Source organism: Carcharhinus amblyrhynchos, chromosome 13, assembly GCF_965287045.1.
Source record: "Carcharhinus amblyrhynchos chromosome 13, sCarAmb.v2.hapA, whole genome shotgun sequence".
Taxonomy (NCBI): Eukaryota; Metazoa; Chordata; class Chondrichthyes; order Carcharhiniformes; family Carcharhinidae; genus Carcharhinus; species Carcharhinus amblyrhynchos.
The window spans coordinates 65,251,118-65,276,244 of record NC_137336.1 but is presented as its reverse complement, the minus strand read 5'-3'; the positions used below and the strand labels follow the sequence as shown (position 1 = coordinate 65,276,244).

General features: G+C 40.7%; 1 protein-coding gene across 1 annotated transcript in view; it reads left to right on the top strand.

The window, feature by feature from the left end:
- The window catches only part of rnf145a (ring finger protein 145a), a 98,604-nt gene that overhangs the window by 57,350 nt on the left and 16,127 nt on the right, over positions 1 to 25,127 (top strand). The window contains exons 4-7 of the mRNA XM_080201778.1: positions 15,677 to 15,912; positions 22,436 to 22,611; positions 23,183 to 23,323; positions 24,036 to 24,218. Of these exons, the coding sequence (XP_080057904.1) occupies positions 15,677 to 15,912; positions 22,436 to 22,611; positions 23,183 to 23,323; positions 24,036 to 24,218 (736 nt within the window). The remainder of the gene's footprint in view (positions 1 to 15,676; positions 15,913 to 22,435; positions 22,612 to 23,182; positions 23,324 to 24,035; positions 24,219 to 25,127) is intronic.

Here is a 25,127-nt window from a genome sequence, read left to right as displayed (position 1 = left end):
TTATGTAATTATAAGCATCTAGATGTTCGAAAAATGAAAATTGTCAGGGCAGCTGGTGATGAATTGATGATTCTTTATATGCAGTTTACTGTTACTGAAGTTTGTGAACAGAGAACTGAAATTAAAAGTTTCTAATAGAAAATAGAGAAAATATTACAAGTCTTGATAGACAGAGAACAATTAGATGATTCACTGAGTTCATCTCACAAAATCATGATGACACAGTACCACCAGCAGCCATGTAGAAGTAGTCATTGGGAACAAAGAAATAGTGGAGAATCTGAATAGGTACTTTGCGTCAGTTTCCATGGTGGAAGATGTCAGTAACAAACCAAAAATTCAAGAGTCAGAGGGCAGAGTTGAGTGTGATTGCCATTACTAAGGAGGCTGAAAGATGTGAAGGTGGATGAATAATCTGGACTGGATGGACTACACTCCAGAATTTTGAAGGAGATAGTTCAAGAGATTATGGAGACATAAGTTGTGATCTTTCAGGAATCACTGGAATCAGGGAGGGTCCCAGAGGACTAGAAAATTGCTAATGTAACACCGCTGTATAAGAAGGGAGGGAGGCAAAGAATGGAAAATTAAAGCTGGTTAGCCTGACCTTTGAATTGGTAAGATTTTAAAGCCCATTATTTAAGTTGATAATTTGGAGTATTTGGAAGTGTGAGGTAAAATAGCATGAAGTCAGCACAATTTCATCAAGGGAAAGTCATGTCTGAAAAATCTGTTGGAGTTCTTTGAGGATGTAATGAGCAGGTTAGACAACTGCTGAATAATTTAAGGGCCAATTGTATAAGAGGCAAGGTACTAGCATGGATAGAAAATTGGCTGTGTGGTAGAAGGCAGAGAGTGGGGGTAAAGGGATCCTTTTCAGGGTGGCAGCTGGTAACTGTTGGAATTCTACAGTTGTCAGTGTTGGGATCACAACTTTTCACTTCATACATCAGTGATCTTGATGAAGGACTGAGGGCATTGTGGATAAGCTTGCAGATGATACAAAGATAGGTGGAGGGACAGGTGGTATTGAGGAAGCGGGGAACTTGCAGAAAGACTTCCACAGATTAGAAGAGTGGACAAAGAAGCGACAAATGGAATACAGTGTGAGAAAGTGTGAAGTTGTTCACCAAGGCAGAAAGAATAGAGGTGTCGACTATTTTCTAAATGGGGAGAAAATTCAGAACTCAGAAGGGTAAAGTGTCTCGTTCAGTGTAACTCGCATGTTGAGTTTGTAGTTAGGGCAACAAATGCAATGTTAGCATTCATTTCGAGAGGACTAGAATACAAAAGCAGGCTTTATAAAGTTCTGGTCAGATTACGTTTGAAATATTGTGGCAATTTTATAACCTGTATTGAAGGAAGGATGTGTTAGCCCTGGAGAGGTCCAGAGGAATTTCACAAGAATGATCCCAGGAATGAAACGCTTGACATATGAGAAGTGTTTGAGAACTCTGGGTATGTACCCAATAGAGTTTAGAAGGGTGAGGGGGGACCTCATTGAAACTACAGAAAACTGAAAGGCCTGAATAGAGTGTATGTGGAGAAGATGTTTCCATTAATGAGAGACTAGGATCCAAGGGCACAACTTCAGAGTGGAGAACCAAGATGAGGAGAAATTTCTTCAGTCAGAAGGGTGGTGAATCTTTGGAATTCATTGCCAGAGAAGGCTGTGGATGCCAGTTCGTTGAGAGATTTAAAACAGAGATAGGTTCTCGGTTGGTAAGAGGATCAAAAGTTATGGGGAAAAGGCGGGAGAATGGAGTCGAGAAACAAATCAGCCATGATTGAAAGGTGGAGCAGACTTGATGGCGACGGGCTTAATTGTGCTCCTTAATCTTACGATATTACATCTTATGATTTTATGTAAATCTCTTGGGAGTAGCAAAAAAATTCTTGGACCAATTTAAGGAGACAAAACACAGAACCTTCCCCTCTGACTCCCCAAATATCACTTAAGGTTAAAACTACACTGGAGAAATCGTGATTAACTTCATGTTCATCCAACTTTGAAACGACCTGATTTCCAGCAGAGCCAGTAATAGGTCTGGATATTTTGATAGCATGTAGAAAATCTTCAATTGTCAGTTCTCTAAAGGTATGCATTGAATCTACAAGTGAGGGATGGACTGAACTTGTTCCACTGTTTATTATCCACTGAGAGGAGAAGAGCCCCCTGACATCTTTTCATTCTGCAATTTACATTATTGACTCTGGTTATTTCCAGTCTATCTAATTGAAATAATTTATTGATGAACGTAGTCTAGCTGCTTCATTATTTCAAGTACGTGAATCAGATGATTCTTACCCAGGTAACCAATAGACAGCAACTACTGCAAGTGACATTACACAGTGAAAATATGTGAATTAATTGTATTGCAGCTTTATTTACATATTGAGAACACTATTTTGGAAATTAGTATTTTTTGAATGAATGACAAATATTGGTTTCCAGCTGACATTTTGTGGTGACATGCTGTTTTTATGCTGTCACTCAACCCAAAGACTGCATTAAAGTTTTTGCATCCAAAGCAAAATGCATCTTTTTTTCAAGAGGCTTGTGTCACCGCTCCCCTTACTAGTTTTTTATTGATGGCCCATTGCTTCATAAGTGATGAGCCTTTATATACTCTTATCACAAGACAAATTTCTGATATGTGCAAAATGATACTATATAAATTCACACATTGGATAATTTACTGCATCATCTTTGCCAAGTTTTCCTTCAGCTGGAAGGTCTGGCAGACCTCGCTAAATATTTGGAGATTTAAATCTCAGCTCAAGAATGCAAGTTAACAGTGAAGTAAAATTAGGAAAACTGAAGAAATCCATAATATCAGCAGCAACAAAGAGAACCTCTTTGAAATATTAAGTTGTCTAATGAGGGATCATTTGTACCTCTACAGCAATTCTGTTTCTTTATTTCATGGAGTTGTGTCTAATTATCTTGACAGTTAATGAATAAAACATTTACACTCCGAGCGTTCTGTAGAAGATTCAGAAAGAGTCTGAAAGCTCACGTGAAAAACGCTGAATTAAACTTCAGTTTGTTGTCTTTGCTGTAACTATTGCGGGTTAATTTTCATTTGCTTTATATTCCATTTCTTTCACTGTTTTCTCCTTTGCTTTGTTCCTTTCACTCTTTATTTTTGGTTTCTCTTTACTATGTTTAAACTTACTTTTTAAATACTTTGTGCTTTTGTAATTCTTTGTTTCTATCTAGCCCCATCCACTGGTAAGATGGTGATAAAACAACATGACAAAATGGGACCAGGATTTTCTGCCTTTAGAGGAAGATTTAACAGTAAATGCAGCCTACAGTCACAAAACTAGATTTTGAACTGTGCTCGATGGTACCTGGAATTGTCAGAAATGTTAGTTTTCAAAGGCATCTTTCTCTTGGAATATGCAGTTCACCAAAATAATGAAGTAACAGCATTGGTAACTTAGTCGATGGACTGCTTGATAAAGTAATATGCTTCAACTGGTGTTGGGCAGGGCATACAACATCAATCTTTACGGAAGAATGTTTTGTCAGATGGCTGTAATGGCAGTTGTACTGAAATCTATATTCTGGACCATTCCTGTCTTTTTGACCAGAAGACTAAGGATAGCCAAGAGGAATGGAGATGTTAGGGATGGGGCTTGGAGTAGGGACAATTAGCACAGCTAAACAAAATAGCAAATAAAAATGTTAAATCTCCTCGGGGAGTGGGGTCAGGCAGCAATGCTGTTGAGAAACAGTCACGACAGTTGCAATTTTCCTCCCTTGAAAATTGTATTGTCACATATTGTGTTATCTGGGGAAGCTGTGACACAAACAAATGGATTAGTAAAAGGTATTCTGGACCTAGTTGTAGCCCACGACACTCTGCCTTACTGTTAACCACCTAGCCAATCATTGTGTCATCCGCAAGCTTACTAATCCAACCCCCCACGTTGTCTCCTATGTCATTTATATAAATGATAAATAATAGGGGACCCAACACAGGTCCCTATGGTATGCTACTGGACACTGGCTTCCAGTCACTAAAGTGGTCTTCTGTCATCACCCTCTGTATCCGATTTTTCTTCTTTGCCAATTTAGAGGCAGGCATCATATGTGGAAGATTTGAACCGGAGCTTCATCATTAATATTCCCATCAAATAAAACTTCTGAAAATGCATGCAGACCAAGGTTATCTGATATCCATGCTCTGGAGTTCTGTATAAACTCTCAATCCACATTGGTTGCTTGGATGCATTTGAATTGAATGAAAGTGCATGATGCTTGGCGGGGGGATTTCACGTTGCAAGTGCAAGTAATTTTTGCTTCCACAAGTTTCTTTCTCTCTTTATATGAGATTGGTTTTTGACCCTCCTATAAGATTTAATCGAGAATCACAGATAACCCAAAAACGTTGAGGAATCAGTAGCAAAAATAAAACACAACCAAATAGACAGAATGGACATATATGATCCATAAAAGTGACAAGATTTACCAGTCTTGGATCAGATGAATGAATGACAAGGAAGAACGGTTTGATCTTTGTCGTCTTTGTGATTTATTTCAAGTTGATTGAGTTAAGCTGAAGCTAGCATTGATCTGTCTCCAAGAACCCTCCTGTGCCTGCCTGTATTTTCTCTTCTTGACCACCTATTAATATACCTTATTTTAGGAACTGGTGGATACCTCACATCAATTGTTTGTTTAATTGTTTTTCCCCATTTAATTGTCCAATTATCAGGGAATAGATATCCAAGTTCGGTCCCTTCTATTCTGGTATCCAAATAATTTCTTGGTTTTGCTTTTGTATGAGCATCATGTTACCTCCCCAACTCAGGTGGTTCAGGTAGGCTAATCATGAGGCTCCCTTTTATGAGATCCACTCTGCTTATACCAGGGTTGTCGAACCTTCTCACCTGGGAGACTACATTTCAAAAGTTTTCTCACTCAAGGGTTGATGAGCAAATTTTAGAAGGATCAAGTTCAGCACGACATAAACAAAAATATTGTACGAAAAGAAACAATTTAAATAATCAGCAATAAATAAGCTGAGTATTAGAGTCTAATATAATGAAGTGTGTGTGCATGGTTTACTCTGAATCTCGGTTCTCACTCATGCACCCTATTGTGAGAGTAGATATCAGTGCATCCCCCTCACCCTGTTTGCATCCCCTCTCTCTGCCCCCCCACCTGCATCCTGTCTCACCCTGCCCGTACCCGAATCAGACATTATCGATTTGCCATGGTGAGCCTATCAGCAACAAATATGGAAGATAAGCTGCCCACTATTGGAGGAGCAGCTCCATGTTGAATCCCTCATTCAAATGTATCTTTGGCTGGGGTTTTGAAAACTGACTCCGGAGGTGCATAGTAGGGCTTTATGGACTACTTCGGCAAGTCCAGCCTGACTTATACAAAGACATATTTCTGTTATATCCCTGGCCAGGTAACAAGCCCTTGAGAAAAATCATACTGAACATCACTAACACTGTTCTTTGTCACCTCAGGCAGACTGCTGAAGCATCTTCTTTAACTGAAGAAACCTACTTGTCATGATTCTATAAGAGCATTATTTCTTGCACTCCTCTCAAATCCTTTAAATCACGCTGGATTACAGTTCTACAGATGTTGGTTGCTTTTGGTATCTATACAAGTGTGCAAGCCAGCAATTTGACTGACAGGCCATCACCCCATCACAAACCCAATCCTGTCGCTACCGAAATCCTACACATGCTGTCTTTCTATCCTGGGTCACTAGAATTATAAATCCTTTTGTTTTTCGAATGTAAACTGCTGATGCCTGTATTGCTCGGATCGGTGCAGAACTGGGAATCAAAACTAAGGTCTTTTTTATTTAACTGGGGGCTCCCTTGTCTATATAAAAATTATATATTTAAAAGTTTGACTTCAGAATGCAATTTATTAGAGCCCCAGAAGCCTACTTTTCAGGATTGAGGTTTTTGGATGCTTGTAAGCATTTGGCATCAAGATGCAAAAACGAAAATGTTAATAAGTAGTTGTCCTGTTTAGTGTCACATCTTCTCAAATGCATGGTTGGAATTGCAAGAATTCTTAGTCATATCCTTGATAAAATTGTATTCTGAGCACAAATTATTGAGGGTATCAGGATAACTTGAGAACCGGTTAATTAAGTGAATGGAATCCTGGGTTTTGTAAATGGGGAGTAGAATAAAAAGCAAGGAAGTTATGAAAGACCTTTATGAACACTAGTTTGGCCTCAACTGGAAGACGTGTCCTGTTCTGGGCACCACACATTAGGAAGGATGCAAAGACATTAAGTAGGGTGCTGAAAAGATTCACAAAAATGGTTCAGTATGTAGGTATGTTGGAGAAGCTGACAGTGTTCTATTTGGAGTAAAGAGGTTGAGAGGAGATAAGTTGCTCAAAATCATAAGGAAGCTGGACAGAGTAGATAGAGAAAAACAGTTGTCATTGGTGAAAGAGTCAAGAACCAGAGAGCACAGATTTAAGGTAACTGACAAAAGAAGCAAAGGTGACTTAAAGCCTTTGAGTCTTCAGCATCTGGAATGCACTGCCTGAGAGTGTCGTAAGAACTGGTTCATTCATAGCATTCAAAAGAGAACTGGATCATTACACTGTAAAAGAAAAAAATGCAGAGCTGCAGGATAGTGGCACGAAGTGAATTATTCTTGCAAGAGAGCCAGCATGGAGATATTGGGTCAAGGGGCTTCCTTCTGTACTGAAGCCACTGTATGATTTTAGGACAGGATGTAGAAGCGAAAGGTCCAGTGTCCTTGGGCATCAAGAGTACTTTTGAGAAAGAGATGAACTGAACTGTCACCTGGCTGGCAGGTGAACTAGAGTGAAGAGGGTTGAAAATAATACTCCAGAGGAGAGGTGAAGCTAGACCAGTGATTCCCAAACTTTTTTTTACTTCATGGAACACCTTCATACTACAGAAGAATTGAGGCACAGCTTCTGTCGCAAGAAAACCTTTTATCTCTGAAACCACAGAAGCATACCAAGCCACAATTCAATACAATTTCCAGTAGTTTTGAAGTTTGCCGTGAAAGCTTTATCATCACAGACATGTTAAATTTCTCCTTTTCTTAACTTTAAAGGTTTCTGTTTCTTACCTCCTGTCTGCTTCCCTTACTGGGAACTTTGATTATTTTTTTACTTCTCTCTGTTTGCTCTCCTGCTTTGTTGTCAACCGCTCCCTGTGTCGTTTGGTTCTCTGTTTCGCCCTTTGTGTTTTCCCTGAGGCGCATGGGACCTCTGGCTTCAATTCCGTGGTTGGCATCTCCAATTGCTTAAGAACCTGGGATTTCTCGTACATACGTCAACCAGGAAAGGGATGCACATACACAGTTGGGAATGTTTTATGTTGATGATCCAAACCGTACATGCACCAGCTGGGAAAGGACCATATATGCGCTCATATATTTTTATATTGGTTAGGACCCTTGTCATACACGTGACAAATGTAGAAATTCCAGATAGTGAATGTGCGAACTAATCCCAGCCAGTGCATGCATGGGTGTTTTCTTTCCTATTGGAGCTGATGTGCTTGCCCTTGGAACCAGCGTGTTTGGCCAATTCCCTCAGCAGCTGGAGGCAGACAGCACTCTGGATTTCCCGAGAGGTGGTGGTCAGGCAATGACATGGTGGATCAGGCGAGAAGCCTCGCTGGTGATCCACTCTAAGAAGACACTGATGAGCGAGTTGATGATACTCATGGCCTTGGGGGATGTGTCTGTATTCAGCTGGATCTGCTTCAGCACCTTTTTAATTTTTTTATATCATTTGTTGGGCATGGGGCGTTGTTAGCTGGCCAGCATTTATTGCCTATCCCTAACTGCAGTTGAGAAGGTGGTGGTGCGCTTCCTCCTTGAATCACTGCAGTCCACATGCTCTAGGTTGACCCACATAGCCATTAGGGAAGGAATTCAAGGATTTTGACCCAGCGACTCGGGATCTTGATCAGTTAGTCTAGTGAGTTGACGAATGGCAGATGGACTTTAATTTAGACAGATGTGAGGTGATGCATTTTGGTAGATTAAACCAGGGCAGGACTTAGTCAGTTAATAGTAGGGCAATGGGGAGAGTTACATAACAGAAAGATCTAGGGATACAGGTTCATAGCTCCTTGAAAGTGGAGTCACAGATGGACAGAGTGGTGAAGAAGGGATTCAGCATGCTTGGTTTCATTGGTCAGAATGTTGAACATAGGAGTTGGGACATCTTGTTCAAGTTGTACAAGACATTAGTAAGGCCACACTTGGTCACCCTATTATAGAAAGGATATTATTGAACTAGAAAGAGTGCAGAAAAGATTTATTAAGATGCTACTGGGACTTGATGGATTGAGTTATATAGCGAGGCTGAATAGACTGGAACTTTTTTCTCTGTAGTGTAGGAGCCCAGGGGTGATCTTATAGAGGTCTGTAAAATAATGAGGAGCATAGATCAGCTGGATAGTCAATATCTTTTCCCAAAGGTAGGCGAGACGAAAACTAGAGGGCATATTAAGGGAAGGGGCAAGAGATACGAAAGTGTCCAGAGGTGCAGTTATTTCACACAGAGTGATGAGTGTCTGGAACAAGCTGCCAGAGTAGTAATAGAGGCGGGGGTACAATTTTTTCTTTTAAAGAGCATTTAGACAGTCACAGGTTAAGATAGGTGTAGAGGGATATGGGCCAAATGTGGGCAATTGGGATTAGACGGCATGGACAGGTTGGGCTGAACAGCTTATTTCTGTGCTGTAAACCGCTATGACTCTGTGACTGCAAAGGAACGGCAATATCTTTCAAAGTCAGGATGGTGAGTGGCTGTAGTTCTCCTTCCTGCTCTGCCTGCACTTACTATCCCAGCGTCCGGAATATTTTCATCACCATCTTCTTGAAGCCTTTCTTGGAGAAGGAGCCCTTCAAGCCCACAGGCTTATTGCTGATGGAGATGGCGGCAATTGGTATGGCCAGATCTTCAATTCCCTTCCTCGATATTCGGTTCCAATGCTGAGCAACATTTGTGGGAGGTCTGAGGCTCATTGAGTCCTGGAGATGCCAACCACAGAGCTGAAACAAAAATTAGAATTAGTTTATTTACATTAATGTTCAATTATTTTAATGAGTTTTATTCCTGTTTTGCAGCATGCTTATGGGGCCTTTACGGCCCACCAGTGTGCCATGCCACACCAGTTGGGAACCTCTGAACTAGACAATCGAGTAGGCAAGCAATGAATTTTACATACATAGGGAATTAGAATTTTACATATGCAGGGAATTGCCAGTGGGCAAGTCAGATTGAAAGAGGTTAAACTAGACAGTTTATTCAGAATGAAGAAATCAGGTAATGGATCGGTAAAAAGGAAAAATTGCCATGCCAAAGGGATCCATATTGATAAATAAATAATATGGTGGTGCTGGAGTTACTGACTACGTGGAATATTATTTCGCAACAGTTCAGGTTTAGCTGTGGCTGGGTTAAGATTGGCAATGACATATTCTTGAGTATGCAACTTTATGGAGATGTTGACCACGAACTAAGTTAGGAATATTCATAGAATCCCTACAGAGCAGAAAAAGGTCATTCGCCCCATTGCACCAATTCTCCGACAGAGCATCTTATCAGGCCCACCCCACCTGCCCTATCCCCGAATCCCATTTACCCTGCTAATCCTCCTAACCTACACATCTTGGGACACTAAGGGGCAATTTAGCAGGACCAGTACATCTAATCTGGGCATCTTTGGACTGTAGTAGGAAACTGGAGTACCTGGAGGAAACCCACACAGGCATGGGGAAAATGTGCAAACTTCACACACTGACCCAAGTCTGCAATCAAACCTGGGTCCTTGGCACCGTGAGGCAGAAGTGCTAACCACCGTGCCGTGATACTGGAGAAATTATCATAGCGTTAGTCAATAATAATTTGAATGAATAAATGGTTCGACAGAGACAGTTGAAATAAAAAGCAAGATTAGCCCTGTTAGAATCATAGAATCCTGACAGTGCAGTAAGAGGCCATTCAGCGCATTGAACCTGCACCGACAACAATCCCACCCAAACCTATCCCCGTAACCCCACACACTTACCCTGCGAATTCCCCTAACATTGAGGAGCAATTGAGTATGGCCAGTCCATCTAATCCTCACATTTTTGGACTGTGGGAGGAAACCCACACAGATACGGGGAGAACGTTCATTGCCCTCAGCTATTTCTTGACACCACGTGGAGTGAGTCAAATTGGCTGATATTGGCCCTGGTGATTTTGAGAACCTCAGGAGGTGACCAGGATGGATAACCCTTTGGGAACTTGTAACTGAGTATAGTTGCAAATTTTTAGTCTTGTCATTTCCACTGATACACTGGGCTTCGTAGCATTGAATTTGGGAATGTTAGTGATGAACTATCTAGCTGCTTACCAGTGTTCAGGACTGTGGCAGGACTGCAGAGCTTCGATCTGATATTTTAGTTGTGGGATCACCTAGCCCTGTCCTTTGTATGCTGTTGTCATTGTTTGGCATGTGTGCCATCTTGTGTTGTAGCTTTACCAGTTTGCTACCTAAGTTTTTTGCATGCCTGCTGCACCTGGCACACTCCCCTGCATTCCTCATTAAACTAAGGTGAATTTCCTATTCTGTGATCATGATTGAGGGATATGCTGCTATGCCATGAGTTTACAGATTGTGGTTAAATACAATTCTGCTGCTGGCTCACAATACCTCATAGTTGCCCAGTTCAGCGGAACCTTTTTCCAGGATGGCTGTGCGATGGTCACCCCGACCAGTGATCATGGACTGATCGGCTGATGGGTGAGGTCGATTTGATTTTTGCTTTGTTGGTTCTGGCCTACCTGCTGCAGGCCCAGTCTGGCAGATATGTCCTTCAAGACCTGACCAGCGTGCCAGTAGTGGTGTTACCAAGCCACTGTTGGTGATGGGCATTGAAGCTGCTTTCCCAGTGTACATTCTGTGCCCTCACTTCTTCTTTCAAGTGGTATTCAACATGAAGAGTGTTAATTTGTCAGCTGAGGTGGAGTGGTAATTGCAGGAGGTTTCTTTCCGTATGCTTGACTTGATACCATAAGATTTCATGATGTCCATAGTCAGTGTTGAGAACTCTGAATGCAACTTCCTCCTGACTGTATTCCACTGCGTCCCAAGTGTGTCGGGCAGCATGGTTGCACAGTGGTTCGCACTGCTGCTTCTCAGTGCCAATGTCCCAGGTTCAGTTCTGGCTTTGAGTCGTTGTCTGTTTGATGTTTGCACATTCTCCCTGTGTCTGTGTTGGTTTCCTCCAGGTGGTCTGGTATTCTCCGCCGCTCCAAAGATGTGTAGGTTAGATTGATTGACCGTGCTAAATTGACCCTTGTGTCAGGGGGATTAGCGGGGTAAATGTGTGGGTTTGCGGGAATAGGCCTGGGTGGGACTAATGTCGGTACAAAATGGTTGGGCCGAATGGCCACCTTCTATACTGTAGTGATTCTATGATCTATGAACCTCTGGTGTACCTATGCAGCTGATGAGGATATAGCCAGGAATAGTGATGGGGAAACCTGGGACATTGGCTGTAACATGTGCTTTGTTGAGTATGACTGAAACAGGCTTGACCAGTCTGTGGGACTTTGCGGGGTTGACTGGTCAAGGTGTGCTATTATTGTTTCTGATGCGTAGATTGATACTGGTCCCTTCAGTTTTATCCTCTTTTGACTTTAAAGTTTTGGTGCAACTGAATGGCTTGTTAGGCCATTTGAGCCAGTTAAGAGTCAGCCACATTGATGTGTGGGTCTGTAGTTGTATGTAGGTTAATCCAGGTAAGAACAGCATACTTCCTTCCCAAAAGCCATGGTTGAACTGGGTAGAAAACCAGAATGTCCAAAGAGTTTGCATAAGAGATGAGGAATGGTAAAGGCAAGAAGCCACTTGTGGGAGTCGTGCATAGGCTTCCAAATAATAATAACCACATGGTACCGCAGAGCATAAAGGAAGAAATAATGGGAGCTTGTCAGAAAGGCATGGCGATAATCATGGGTGTTTTTAATCTACATTTAGACTGGAAACATTAGATGGGCAATGGTAATGTAGCTGAGTTCATAGAATGTTTCTGGGATATTTTCTTAGAATAGCACGTTCAATGGCCATCCAGAAAGCAGACTATTTTAGACTTGGTATTATGCAATGAGATGGGATAATTATCTCATCATGAAGGCACCCCTTGGTAACAATGCCCATGATATGAATGAATTTTACCTTCAGTTTGAGGGAGAGAGGAGTGAGTCCGAAACTGTTTTTCAACTTGAATAAGGGCTATTAAGAGGGCATGAAAATAGAGCTGGCTAAAGTGAATTTGCAAATCATGTTAAGGGACAGGTCAATAGAGAGGCAGTGGCAAACATTTGTGGGTATATTGCAGAATATACAGAGTAGATACGTTCCAACAAGAAGAAGTTGTCCAAGGGAAAGAAAGGTGGAAGGTCAGAAGAATGGACAGAATATAAGGAAAGGTAAGGATGACTAAAAGATTAATAAGTAGGGAAAAATTAAACTATGAGGGAAAGTTAGCCAGAAACGTAAAAACAGAGTAAGAGTTTCTATAAATATTTTAAGTAGAAACAAGTCAACAAATTGAACATTGGTTGTCTAGAAAGTGAATCCGGAAAGTTGATAATGGAAAACAGGGAAATGGGCAGATGAATTGAAGATATTTGAAGCTGCTATAAATCAAGAAATGGGAGGAAGGAAGGAAGTCAGGAAAATTACAATCATCAGAGAAGCAACGTAAGTAAATTGGAGCTACGGGCTGACAAATGCCCAGGTCTTAATGGATTTCATCCTCTTAGAAAAGTGGTTAGTGATTAGTTGAAGCATTGGTTTTAATTTTCTGACACTCCCTAGTTTTTGGTATGGCCCTATTAGATTGGAAAATAGCAAAAGTAACTTCATTATTCAAAGGGAGGGAGACAGAAATCAGGAAATTACAGGCCAGCTAGCTTAACATTTCATAGGGAAAATGAAAGAAGCTATTATTAAAGAAAGTGTAGCAGAGCACTTAGGTAAATTCAAGGTAATCAAGCAGAGAGTCAGATTTCAGCATCCACAGTATTTTTATACTAAAGAGTCAACATGATTTTATGAAAGGGAAGTCATATTTACGTAATTCATTGGAGTTCTTTGAGCAACCAACATTTGCTGTGGACAAAGGGAAACCGGTGCATGTACTGTACTTAGATTTTCAGAAGGCATTTGATTAAGTGACACATCAAAGTTGAATGTGGTTGGCATGGATAGATAATTGGCTGGCTTACAAGAAGCCAAGAATAGACATAATTGGGCCTTTTTCAGATTGGCAAGTGATGCACCATGGGGATCAGTGCTGGGACCTGAACAGTTTACAATTTATTTGAAGGACTTGGATGAAAGGATGGATGGGATGTTTGTTTTGCAATGATGCAACAAATGCTCGTCCTGCCATACTACAAGGTAAATGTATACATTTTGTCCGTGTGTGTGACAGTATATAATTTTCAGCAATGACCCAAGGTGTTGTAAAAATGGGGCAGTATTGCTGATTGTTTTTTTTTACCCTTGTCATTTCCTCTTCCTGATCAGAGTGTAATTTGAGACTTTCTTGGGAACGATGAATTCACTTTGAAGAAAAGTCGCAACAAAATTCCCCAAAACCCCCTTGTTTATTGACTTCAACCAAAATGCTTTTGGTCACAACTAATTTAAGATTGTCAGGCAGGCTTGTGTGTACTGAAAGCTACATGTTACAAAACACAGAGCTCTGTTTGTTGCAAACAGAAAGAAAATGAACACCTTGTGCATGTTTCAGCTAACCAGAATAAGTGATAGCCACTTGCTGGTTCTCTCCTTCGGGCAATAACCTGACCCGAGAAAAGTTGCCCAGTACACATCTTCAAACAATGCTTGGCAATTAACTGTCAGTCACCATTAACTGATACATTCTCCATGGCAATGCCTCTACCAGTGAGAGTCCACTTGCCTACCAATCAGCACACTGTTCTCACAGTGTATAAAGTTGTTATGTCCTTTGATATTGGTACTGTTTGATGTTTTGTGATTGTTCTGATGAGTGCAAAATGAAAATGTTCACCAAAATGTGTTTTTCAGCCGTTCTAAAGTTCTGTACTACCAAATAAGAAGGGGAATTACTTTAAGCAGGAGATGCTTTGTACTTCTGTCTACAGTAACTTCATTGTAAGCCTACTTGTGATACTAAATATTGGTTTAAAAGAATTGTCATGAGCTGCATCTGACTTATTTGTTTTCATTTAACAAATCTCAAAAGGCTCATAATATTTTGGATGAAACCTTTTGACCTATCATTATTGCTTGTTATTACATAATTACTACTGATGCTGCACAGTAAACATGGAAAAATATCTACGTCTGAATAACTTACTCCTATCTACCTCATTGCATTAACTGAGAAGTATGAACTGTATTATTCATTCTGCTGCATTGCTGAAGTGTTAAAATGTTATGAAATGTTGCCTGGAAACAGGCAAGATTAATTGAGCATCAAGTTCACAGACCTGATGCTTTAATTTCTTTCTCTCTCTGCGTAGATGCTGCCCTGTTGAGGTTTTTGTCAGCATTTTCTGTTTTATTTAAGATAAAATCATGGTTAAAGTGAATTTCCATCTGTTGCATGTCCTTTCCAGTTTTCTCTTTGCTGAGATGTTTTCATAGCTTAGAAAAAATATTAATTCTGTCCATGACAGGATAATAATTGCCATTTTTGATTCTTCTGTTGGCTGAATTGGTAAAGATGTTGTGCAGCAAAAAATCAGCAATCCTATCCAGTTTTTAGGCTCTTCAGTTATGATGGGTGTTCGCAGTGTGATGATTGGTTTTAGCACCTGTTGAAAACTTAACTCCTGTCCCCACTCCATTGTCTCCTGCTTGAAAATTCCACATCTATGGGTGACAGATGAGGATATTCAGGTGTGAATTTTGCCAGTAAATCTCAACAAACTCAGCTCTCGGGGCATTAGGGCTGATCTTTATCATCTTTGCAGCATATGATGCAATGGATATGAACTTTGACATTGGACCTTTCAACCAACTAATCATGATGTATTAATGGATGCATTATTTTAATCCTTAATATGGTTGCACTGATTAAAAACATGGATAACATATGTTAAAATATTGTAATTTTTATCAATCTTAAACCATGTCTTCACATATGATGTAACAACATTTGAAATATTTTATGACACAATAGAAGAACTCACCCTTGATTTAATGGTAAATGCACCATTCTTATGGGACAGTGGTCTACAGAAAGCCATGAGGTCGGTCTATAGTCTGGAATGTATCAATTGTTCTAAGTTGAGATACAACAGTCAGATACTTTTTTCTCGCCTGAGAAGTGGAAAGTTAGTTCTCATATGGGATCGTATGCAGTTATTCTTGCTGAAAACTGCGTGCATTTGGACATGAGGCAAGATGTCTGATGCCCAAGCTTGCCCACAGCACTAAATGTTGTCATGATGAATGACCCTTGAGGCAATGTATTAAGGGGTGGTTATGAATAAGTTGTGGCTTTCAGAAGAAGAGACAACATTTCAGCCCACTATTCTGCCAGCTAATGTAAGGTATAGTATGGTGTCACTTTGTTTTGACTGGATCAGTTCCAATTGCATTAATTCTTTGTTGTATTGTGTTTATTACAGGACAGCTGGTGGTGTGCACACTTTGCTCCTTTGTCATGAAGACGAAACAGATCTGGCTATTTTCTGCCCATCTGTTGCCCTTACTGGCACGGTTCTGCATGGTTCCTGTGGAAATGCTTGTTATTATCAACAGGTTTGCCATGATTTTCACAGGATTGGAGGTGCTTTATTTCCTGGCTTCTAACCTTCTGGTACCATACAAGCTGGCCAAATCAGCATACAGGGAACTGGTGCAGGTGAGAGAAACCAGCCACATGAATTGAGTATTAACATAGAAACGTAGAAAATGGGAGCAGGAGTTTGTCTTTCAAACTTGCTCCATCATTCAACATGCGCACAATTGATTCTCTGTCTCAACACTATATTCCCAAGCTTTCTCCATACCCTTTGGCACCTTCAGAGTCAAGAAGTCTATCTATTTTCTTCTTCAGTATGTTCAGTGACTTGGCTCCACGACCTTCTGTGGTAGAGAATTCCACAGATTCATCACCCTCTGAGTTTTTCACTCAAGCACCAATCCTGTCATCCCAGGAATCAGTCTGGTGAAACCTTGCTCCATTCCCTCTGTGGCCAGGAGTATATCCTTTCTTGGATAAGGAGTCAATAACTGTACAATATTCCACGTGTAGTTTCACCAAGGTCCTGTACAGCTGCGGGGAGACATCTGTGCACTCCTGCACGCAAGTCCTCTTGCAGTGGAGACCAACATACAACTTGCCTTCCTAACTGCTTGCTGTACCTGCATGCTTGCTTTCAGTAATTGGTGTCTTCCCAGTCCCTTTGTACATCAACAATCTATCATTATCTAAATTATCTTCTGCCATTCTGTTTCTCTATCTAAAGTGGATAACATCACATTTATCCAAGTTATACTGTATTTGCCATTCATTCAACTTGCAGCCCATTCACTAACAGCGGCAGCAGTCAGAGCAGTGGCATCACGGCTGGCTCCGTTGTTAAGCAGAGAGGGTCAAAGATCACTAGAGCAATAGTTATAGAGGACTGTATAGTTAGGGGAACAGATGGGCGCTTCTGTGGATGTGGAAAAAACTCCAGGATGCTATGTTGCCTCCCTGATGCCAGGGTCCTGGATATCTCTGAATGGGCAGAAAGTATTCCAAAGGGAGAGGGTGAGCAGCCAGAGGTTGTGCTACATATTAGTACTAACCAAATAGGTAGGAAGGATGACAAGATCCTACAGCAGCAGTTTTAGGGAATTAGGTAGAAAGCAGGACCTCTAGGGTTGCAATCTCAGGATTACTCCCTGTGCCACATACCAGTGAGGCTAGAAATAGGAAGATAATACAGCTCAGCACATGGCTAAACAGCTGGTGTAGGAGGGAGGGTATCTGATGTCTGGACCATTGGTATTTCTTCTGGAGCAGGTAAAAACTGTACAAGAAGAACAGGTTGCATCTAAACTGGAGGGGCCTAAGTATTTTGGCTGGGAAGTTTGCTACTGTCACACAGGAGAATTTAAACTAATTTGGTGGGGGGAGGGTGGGAACCATAACAAAGCTGAATTAACTGAAGGGGAACTAAAGAGTAGGGCCTGTAAGACTCAGAGAAAGGGCAAAACAGGGTGTGGTTCTTAACGAAAGAGAGTCTGGTGGACTGAAGTGCATTTGTTTCAATGCAAGTGTAACCGGTAAGGCAGGTGAACTTAAGAGCTTAGATTAGTACTTGGAACTACGCGTTGCTATTTACAGAGACTTGGTTAAGCGAAGGACAGGATTAGCAGCTTAAAGTTGTAGGATATAGATGTTTCAGGTAGGATAGAGGGAGGGTGTAAAAGGGACGGGGCAGTTGCACTAGTGGTTAAGGGAAGTATCACAGCTGTACAGGAGGGAGGACACGTTGGAGGATTCATTCAGTGAGGCAATATGGGTAGAGCTCAGGAATAGGAAGGATGTAGTCACAGTGGGGGTTTACTGCAGGCCTCCCAACAGCCAGTGGGCGATAGAGGGACAGATATGTCAGCAAATTTTGTTATGGTGTAAAAGTAATGGTTGTAGTGGTGGGAGATCTTAACTTCGCCTATATTGACTGGGCTCCACTTAGTGCTGGGGGCATGGATGGTGTAGAGTTTGCAAGGAGCATCCAGGAGGGCTTCTTGAAACAGTATGTAGATAATCCAACCAGGGAAGAGGCTGTACTGGGGAATGAACCCTGTCAGATGGTCGACGTTTCAGTAGGGAAGCTGTTGGGGAACAGTGACCCAGAAAGCTTTAAGGTGCTGAAGGTGCTAAACTGGGGAAAGGATAATTACAACAATATTAGGCAGGAACTGAAGAATGTAGCTTGGGGGCAGATGTTTAAGGGCAAATCAACATCTGGCATGTGGGAGGCTTTCAAGCACAAGTTGGTAGGAATTCAGGACCAGCACATTCCTGTAAGGATGAAGGATAAGTATGCCAAGTTTTGGGAACCTTGGATAACGAGATATTTTGAGCCTAGTCAAAAAGAAAAAGGAAGCATTTGTCAAGGTGAGGAGGCTGGGAACACATGAAGCAAGTGTGGAATATAAGGGAAGGAGAAAGAAATTTAAGCACAGTGTAAGGAGGGCTAAAAGGGGTCACAGAAAATCATTGGCCAGCTGGATTAAGGAAAATCCCAAGGCTTTTTACACATATATAAAGCGCAAGAGGATAGCCAGGGAGAGGGTTGGCCCACTCAGTGACTGGGGAGGGAATTTATGTGTGGAGCCGGAGGAGGTGGGCGAGGTATTAAATGACTACTTTGCGCCAGTATTCACCAAAGAGAAGGACTTGGTGGATGATGAGTCTGGGGAAGGGTATGCAGATAGTTTAGTTTATGTTGAAATCAAAAAGGAGGAGACAGGAGACATTGGGGTTCTTGAGAAACATTAAGGTGGACAAATCCCCAGCGCCTGATAGGATATACTCCTAAATACTGAAAGAGGCAAGAAAGGAAATTTCTGGGGCCTTGAGAGAGAGCTTTGTATCCTCACTGGCAACAGGGGAGGATACACTCACCTGAAGGAGGAGCAAGACTCCAAAAGCTTGAGCTACCAAATAAACCTGTTGGACTTTAACCTGGTGTTGTGAGACTTCTTATTGTGATTACCCCAGTCCAACGCCAGCATCTCCACATTACAGGGGAAGTCCCAGAAGAGTGGAGAACAACCAATGTTGTTTCTTTATTTAAGAAAAGTAGCAAGGATAATCCAGGTAATTACAGGCCAGTGGTAGGGAAATTATTGGAGAAGATTCTTTGACAGGATTTACTCCCACTTGGAAATAAGTGGACGTATTAGTAAGAGGCAACATGGTTTTGTGAAGGGGAGGTCATGTCTCACTAATTTTTCAAGTGACAGAGATGATTGAGGAAGCTTGGGCAATTGATGTTGTCTATATCTTCAGTAAGGCCTTTGACATGATCCCTCATGGCAGACTGGCACAGAAGGTGAAGTCGCATGGGATCAGAGGTGAGGTGGCAAGATAGATACAGAACTGGCTCGGTCATAGAAGACAGAGGGTAGCAACGTCAAGGTGTGTTTCTGAATGGAGGGCTGTGACAAATGATGTTCCTCGTATCAGTGCTGGAACCTTTGCCGCTTGTATTATAAATAAATGATTTGGAGGAAAATGTAACTGGCTTGATTAGTTTACAGACTCAAAGGTTGGTGGAATTGTGGATAGCCATGAGGATCATAAGGAGATAAAGCAGCATATCGATTGGTTGGAGACTTTGGATGGAGAGATAGCGAGAGATGGTGTTTAATCCAGACAAATGTGAGGTCATGCATTTCGGAAGCTCTTCTGCAGATGAGAAATATACAGTAAATGGCAGAACCCTGAAGAGTCGTGATCGGTGGAGGGATCTAGGTGTACAGGTATGCAGGACACTGAAAGTGGGAACACAGGTGGAGAAGCTAGTCAAGAAAGAATAAGGCATGCTTGTCTTCATTGGCTGGGGCATTAAGTTTAAAAATTGGCAAGTCATGTTGCAACTTAGGCTGCACTTGGAATATGGTGTTCAATTCTGGTTGTCACACTCACCAGAAGGATATGAAGGCTTTGGAGAGGGCACCAGAAAAGATTTATCAGGATGTTCCTGGTATGGAGGGCATTAGCTGTGAGGAACAAACTTGGTTTGTTCTCAGTGGAACAATGGAGGTTGAGGGGGTCTGAGGGAAGACTGCAAGATTGTGAGGGGCATGGACAGAGTGGATAGTTGCAAGCTTTTTCTCAGGGTGGAAGAGTCAATTACTTGGAGGCATAGGTTTAAAGTGCGAGGGATAAGATTTAAAGGAAATTTACGAGGCAAGTTTTATTTTAACACAGATGCCTGGAACTCGCAGCTGGGGAAGATAGTGGGAGCAGATACGATAATGACTTTTAAGAGGCGGCTTGACAAATACGTGAATAGGATGGGAATAGAAGGATATGGTCCCTGGAAGAATAGAAGGTTTTAGTTCAGTCAGGCAACAAGTTTGGTGCAAGCTTGGAGGACTGAAGGGCCTGATCTTGTGCTGTAATTTTCTTTGTTCTTTGTTTAAATCACCCGGAAGTCTCTGAACATTGTCCTTGTCATTTGCATTCTCGCTAAGCTTCATGCCATCAGCAAACTTGGAAGTGTTATTTTTGGTCCCATAGCTAGACCCCAAGCTTAGATCCCTGTGGAATCTCGCTCGTCACTGCCTGTTTGAAAAATACCCATTATCTGTACTACTCTTTCCTGTCTGCTAACCAATTCTCAATCCATGTCACTATTTTAATCTCCAGTGCCATGCACTTTGAATTTGCACACTAACCTCTTAAGTGGAACTTTGTATTCCTGCCTGTTTTTCCCATTCTGTGGTCTGAGTTGAGTTGAGTTGTTCACAGTTTGCCGTGCCAAAAATTGGCACGATTTCCTGTTTTAGTTTAACATGTTCTAAAGTTTCTGAAGCATCTTACAAGTGGCTTAATCTAACATTTAAGTTGTTACTGTTGGGTAGTGTGACATTGATGTCAACCTTGTTTTTTTTTGCATTTCTGTTTGGGTGTTGCCCCCTCATGCATTGTAACATTGCATTTGAAGCAAAAATTCCTGAAGTAAATACCTTAAAGAAAAAATTGACTGGATGATGACTAAGAAAAAGAATAAACATAAGTTTGGCCTTTTCTGGGCATTTTTTAAAAATGCTCTGAAAATTTACTTTGTCATCGACTTAAGGCCGCTCCAGTACTTCATATGGAAATGGTAAGTGGGTAGTGATGATCACCAACTCCTGTTAAAAAGTTTATGGAAAAGTTGGCACCTAATTTGCTGTGAAAATAACAATGAGTTGAATGTGCCTGCAATTAGTAATGTGTAAAGTGTCGAACAATTTGTGGTGATGCGAGGATGCCTCGATTTCCAATTTGGCACACATTGCTGGATGATTTCCATCAGTCTGATGTTGGCCTCATTGACTTGCCTTGTTTACAGAGTAAATATGAATTAAACTCATTACAGAAAGTACTTAACAGTGCATGACCCTTTTAGTAACAAGATTTATGTGAATGCAATGCCATTTAACTTCTCTGGTCGAGAAAAGGAATAGTTGAAATGGTAGAGTGCCATTGTCAAGATTAAAGATTTTTTTAAATTTAAAATTAATAATCTATTACTTTTCCTTGCTGTCACATTATTTTTGGCCTCTTGAAATTTGCTGTTCCTCTCTTCTGCATCTGATCTGACTCTAATTCACCCTATTTTTTCCCCATCTTTCCTATTCTTTTTCTGTCTTAACTCCCATTGGCTAAGAAGATGGACTGTGGGTCTCATAATTCAACTGTTAATCAGTTAAACTCTCAGAAGTTCACAACTCAAAATTCTTTTGAGCTGAATAGCAAGAAAAGCTATCTATCTAGTGGAGGATACGTAAGATGTTGGGCTCCGGCAAATTCTTGGTCATGGAGTATTTGAGCATTCAGTGAGATCCACTGTACAGATATTGGAAGAATTAACTCCATTCCCCCCTAAATATAGGCCCAACATTTTTGATACTTGGTAATTTCTGTAAGAACTTGTTGAGCCCTTTTAGCGGGTCACTCAGTCTTGTGCTATTTTTTCTCCATTAAATTTGCAAATCGTGTGCTTTTTGCAGAGTGGTATCTATTGGATAATGAAGCAGTTTTTCACATGCTACTCTGTCATCATCTGTTATAGTACAAGCTATAAATAAATCTTTTAATTTTCCATGCAATATGTTTTAATCACAATCTCAGAAAAGCATAAGAACCATAGAATAAAATGTTTGCATCAAGGAAGGAGGTCATTTGTCCCGTTATGTCTGTGATGGCTTGCTGCAAGAACAATTCACCTCCCATTCCCTGCCTTCTCCTGTTGGCCCTATAAATCTTTCCCCTTCAGGTAATTGTCTAATTGTGCAATGCTTCCATTTCCTGTTCTGTTTATCTTTATACTTTACCATTGATTTAGTGCACATTATAATTCCTTACTGTGCTGGATCTACATCTATTACGGATTGGGTTAAGATTACCCAAATGGATTTGGCATGGTTATATACTATCGTGCCAGGAAGAAAGAAGAGTATGTTGCCCTTGAAAACTTATTTTGATCCAGAAGCAACATAAGTGCTTCAATCTAATTGTGTCCTTAAAACTGATTCATTAAAGTATGCATGTTTTCATATTTGACTAATGTTGTAAACCAGTTTGCATTCAGTTGTTGTGTGGCAGTATCATGCTAATGGGTTTTCTACGTAACCAAATCCATTCACACCTTTCACACTTATGCTTTGGACAGGTAGTGGAAGTTTATGGGCTGTTGGCACTGGGAATGTCTCTCTGGAATCAGTTGGTTGTCCCTGTGCTGTTTATGGTTTTTTGGCTGGTCCTGTTTGCTCTACAGATCTACTCATACTTCAGTACACGTGATCACCCCACATCTCGTGAGAGATTGCTCTTTCTGTTTCTTACCAGGTATGATTTACTATGCACTTACGTAGTAGCATTTCATAATTCAGCTTGGTCAGCAGAATTTCCATTAAGGATAATGGTTGTTGTAAATGTTTCAACTGTGAAAGAACATCTAGCAACATTATTCAGTCTGGGGCCGTGTCTGCTGAGATCATTCCAACGTTCTGCATTTTGGATTTTATCAGTCATTAGGGTTGAGTATTGAGGATTGAAACTTTGTTGGGCTGCTGAGTTCAATTTGTTCCTACACTGCTACATTAATCAACGTTAAGATTTCCAAATTATTAGTTATAGTTATCCCCTGCTTTCAGGAAAAATGGTACTTGGGAATCAACTGTAAACCAACAATGGAGTACATGGGAAACTATTATCTGTTTGATATTGGGCCAAGCTTACAAATTTAGATAGTCACCTATGTGCAGTTAATTTGTGAATAATATACTTAAGGGAGAGGGAAGAAGTTGGTGCTTCGAAAGCCAGCTTTGCAGTCATATTGTTGTGTAGCTAACAGGATTAATAAAGTATACCCTGCTTTCATCTTAGTCACATCACTTGACTAACATTTCTGTTGCAGTATTGCTGAATGTTGCAGCACTCCTTATTCTTTGCTGGGCCTCATGTTTACAATCTCCTTCATTACCCTGGGTGTGCTGACACTTTGCAAGTTCTACCTTCAAGGTTACGGAGCTTTCATGAATGACAATCTTATGCATAGGTAAGTAGCAATCCCATGCATGGTCATGACAAAAATACAGTGCATCTAAACTTGGACATCAGATACTTAAGTAAACCTGTATGCCTCTGAACAGTTCTAGTAAAGTTTAAACAGCATAGCGAATATTTTCTAAATGGTGACACCTGGTCAATGTGAACAATCCATTATTCAAAACTTAATTTTGAAATCTGATTTTAAAATGTGTAGTTTTAGAAATGGCTGAGGTTCATTGGCCCTTTTGCACTAGACCATTTGAAGAAGTGTCTGACTAACTCAAAAGCACCGATATAGCACAGTTCATTGTTTTCTCCAAAATAGCAAAGCTTCAAAATTAATCTCATCCTCTCAGCACATTATCACTAAAATTTCTCTGAGCTAGATTGATTGTTTAAAACAAAAAAAACCAGTTGGAAATCTTGGTGAAAGTTTGATATTTTGCATGTCCAGGTAGAGCATGCGTTATTGCTGATAGCAGTGTATCGCTTGCATAGCATTTCAAAATGTTTTTAAAGGCCCAAGTTAATGGTATTTTTTTCAAAATCCCGATTTGTTTTTTTTGTGACATTATTCTAAATGATAAAGTCAACTTTTTTATTTGCTGCAGTTGAAACTGTCTTTCTTCCATGAGTTTAGTGACTATTTATAGAATGGGAGATACAGCAGAGATCTGTTACGTCAATTGAGCTTTTATATTTTAATAATCTTTCCACAGAGGGATGACTGAAGGCATCACATTGCTGATTCTGGCTGTACAGACCGGCCTGATTGAATTACAGGTTGTGCATCGAGCTTTTTTGCTGAGCATCATTCTCTTCATCGTGGTAGCTTCCATCCTTCAGTCAATGTTAGAAATTGCTGACCCTATTGTTCTTGCACTCGGAGCATCAAGAAACAAGTAAGATGATCTTCGGATCCTAACATTTTGCAGCAAAAGTGGAGACAAATTTGGCCCCTTGTACCTGTCGCTGATGCCTGAAAGAGCTATCTCTGTCCCTTATCTATCCAGTTACTTAGAGATTCTGCTTCTACTGCTCTGACATGTTAACTGCAAGTTGTCCTGTTATTCGTTATACTCTCCCTCTCCACTAATTCTGATTATTTCCTAAAAATTAGATAGTATTTAAAATTAGAAACAGGTTATTCTTTCTACAGGTCCATGCCTCCTCCCACCTCGTTTAATCTCATCAGTTTATCTATCAATTCCTTTCTGCCTTACTTATTCATCCAGCTTTCCCCGTCAGTGCATCTATTGCTAGTCAGCTGAATACTTATGGCAGGAAGTTCCATGTTTTAACTTGTCTCTGGGTAAAGAAGTTACTGTTGTATTCCCTATTGTCTTTATTATTAACTATTTTGTATCTTCTTTATATGGTCCACAGTTCTGGTCAACCCTTGATAATCTTGAACTTCTTGTTTTAGTCTTCTCCTTTGTTGAGATAAGAGCGTCAACCTTTTAATCTTTCCTGATATAATTTTTCAGTTCTGGTATCAGTTCAGTAGACATTTTATACATCAATATTTCCAATTTTTTTCTTGTATGCATATCAGAATTGAACACGTGTGCCCCAATCAAGGTACTACAGATGTTCAAAATAATGTGTCTCCTTTTCAATTCTACCCCACTAAAAATAAGCCACAGCACTCTTCTAACCTGTGTCAGTACTTTGTGATATGTACCTGTATCCCAATTCTTTCTGCTCCTCTGCTCAACTTGGACACTTATTTTCCAAGCAATATTAGCTTTCATTTACTTCCTATCAAAACATACCACCTCACACTTAACTATATTGAATTTCATTTGCCA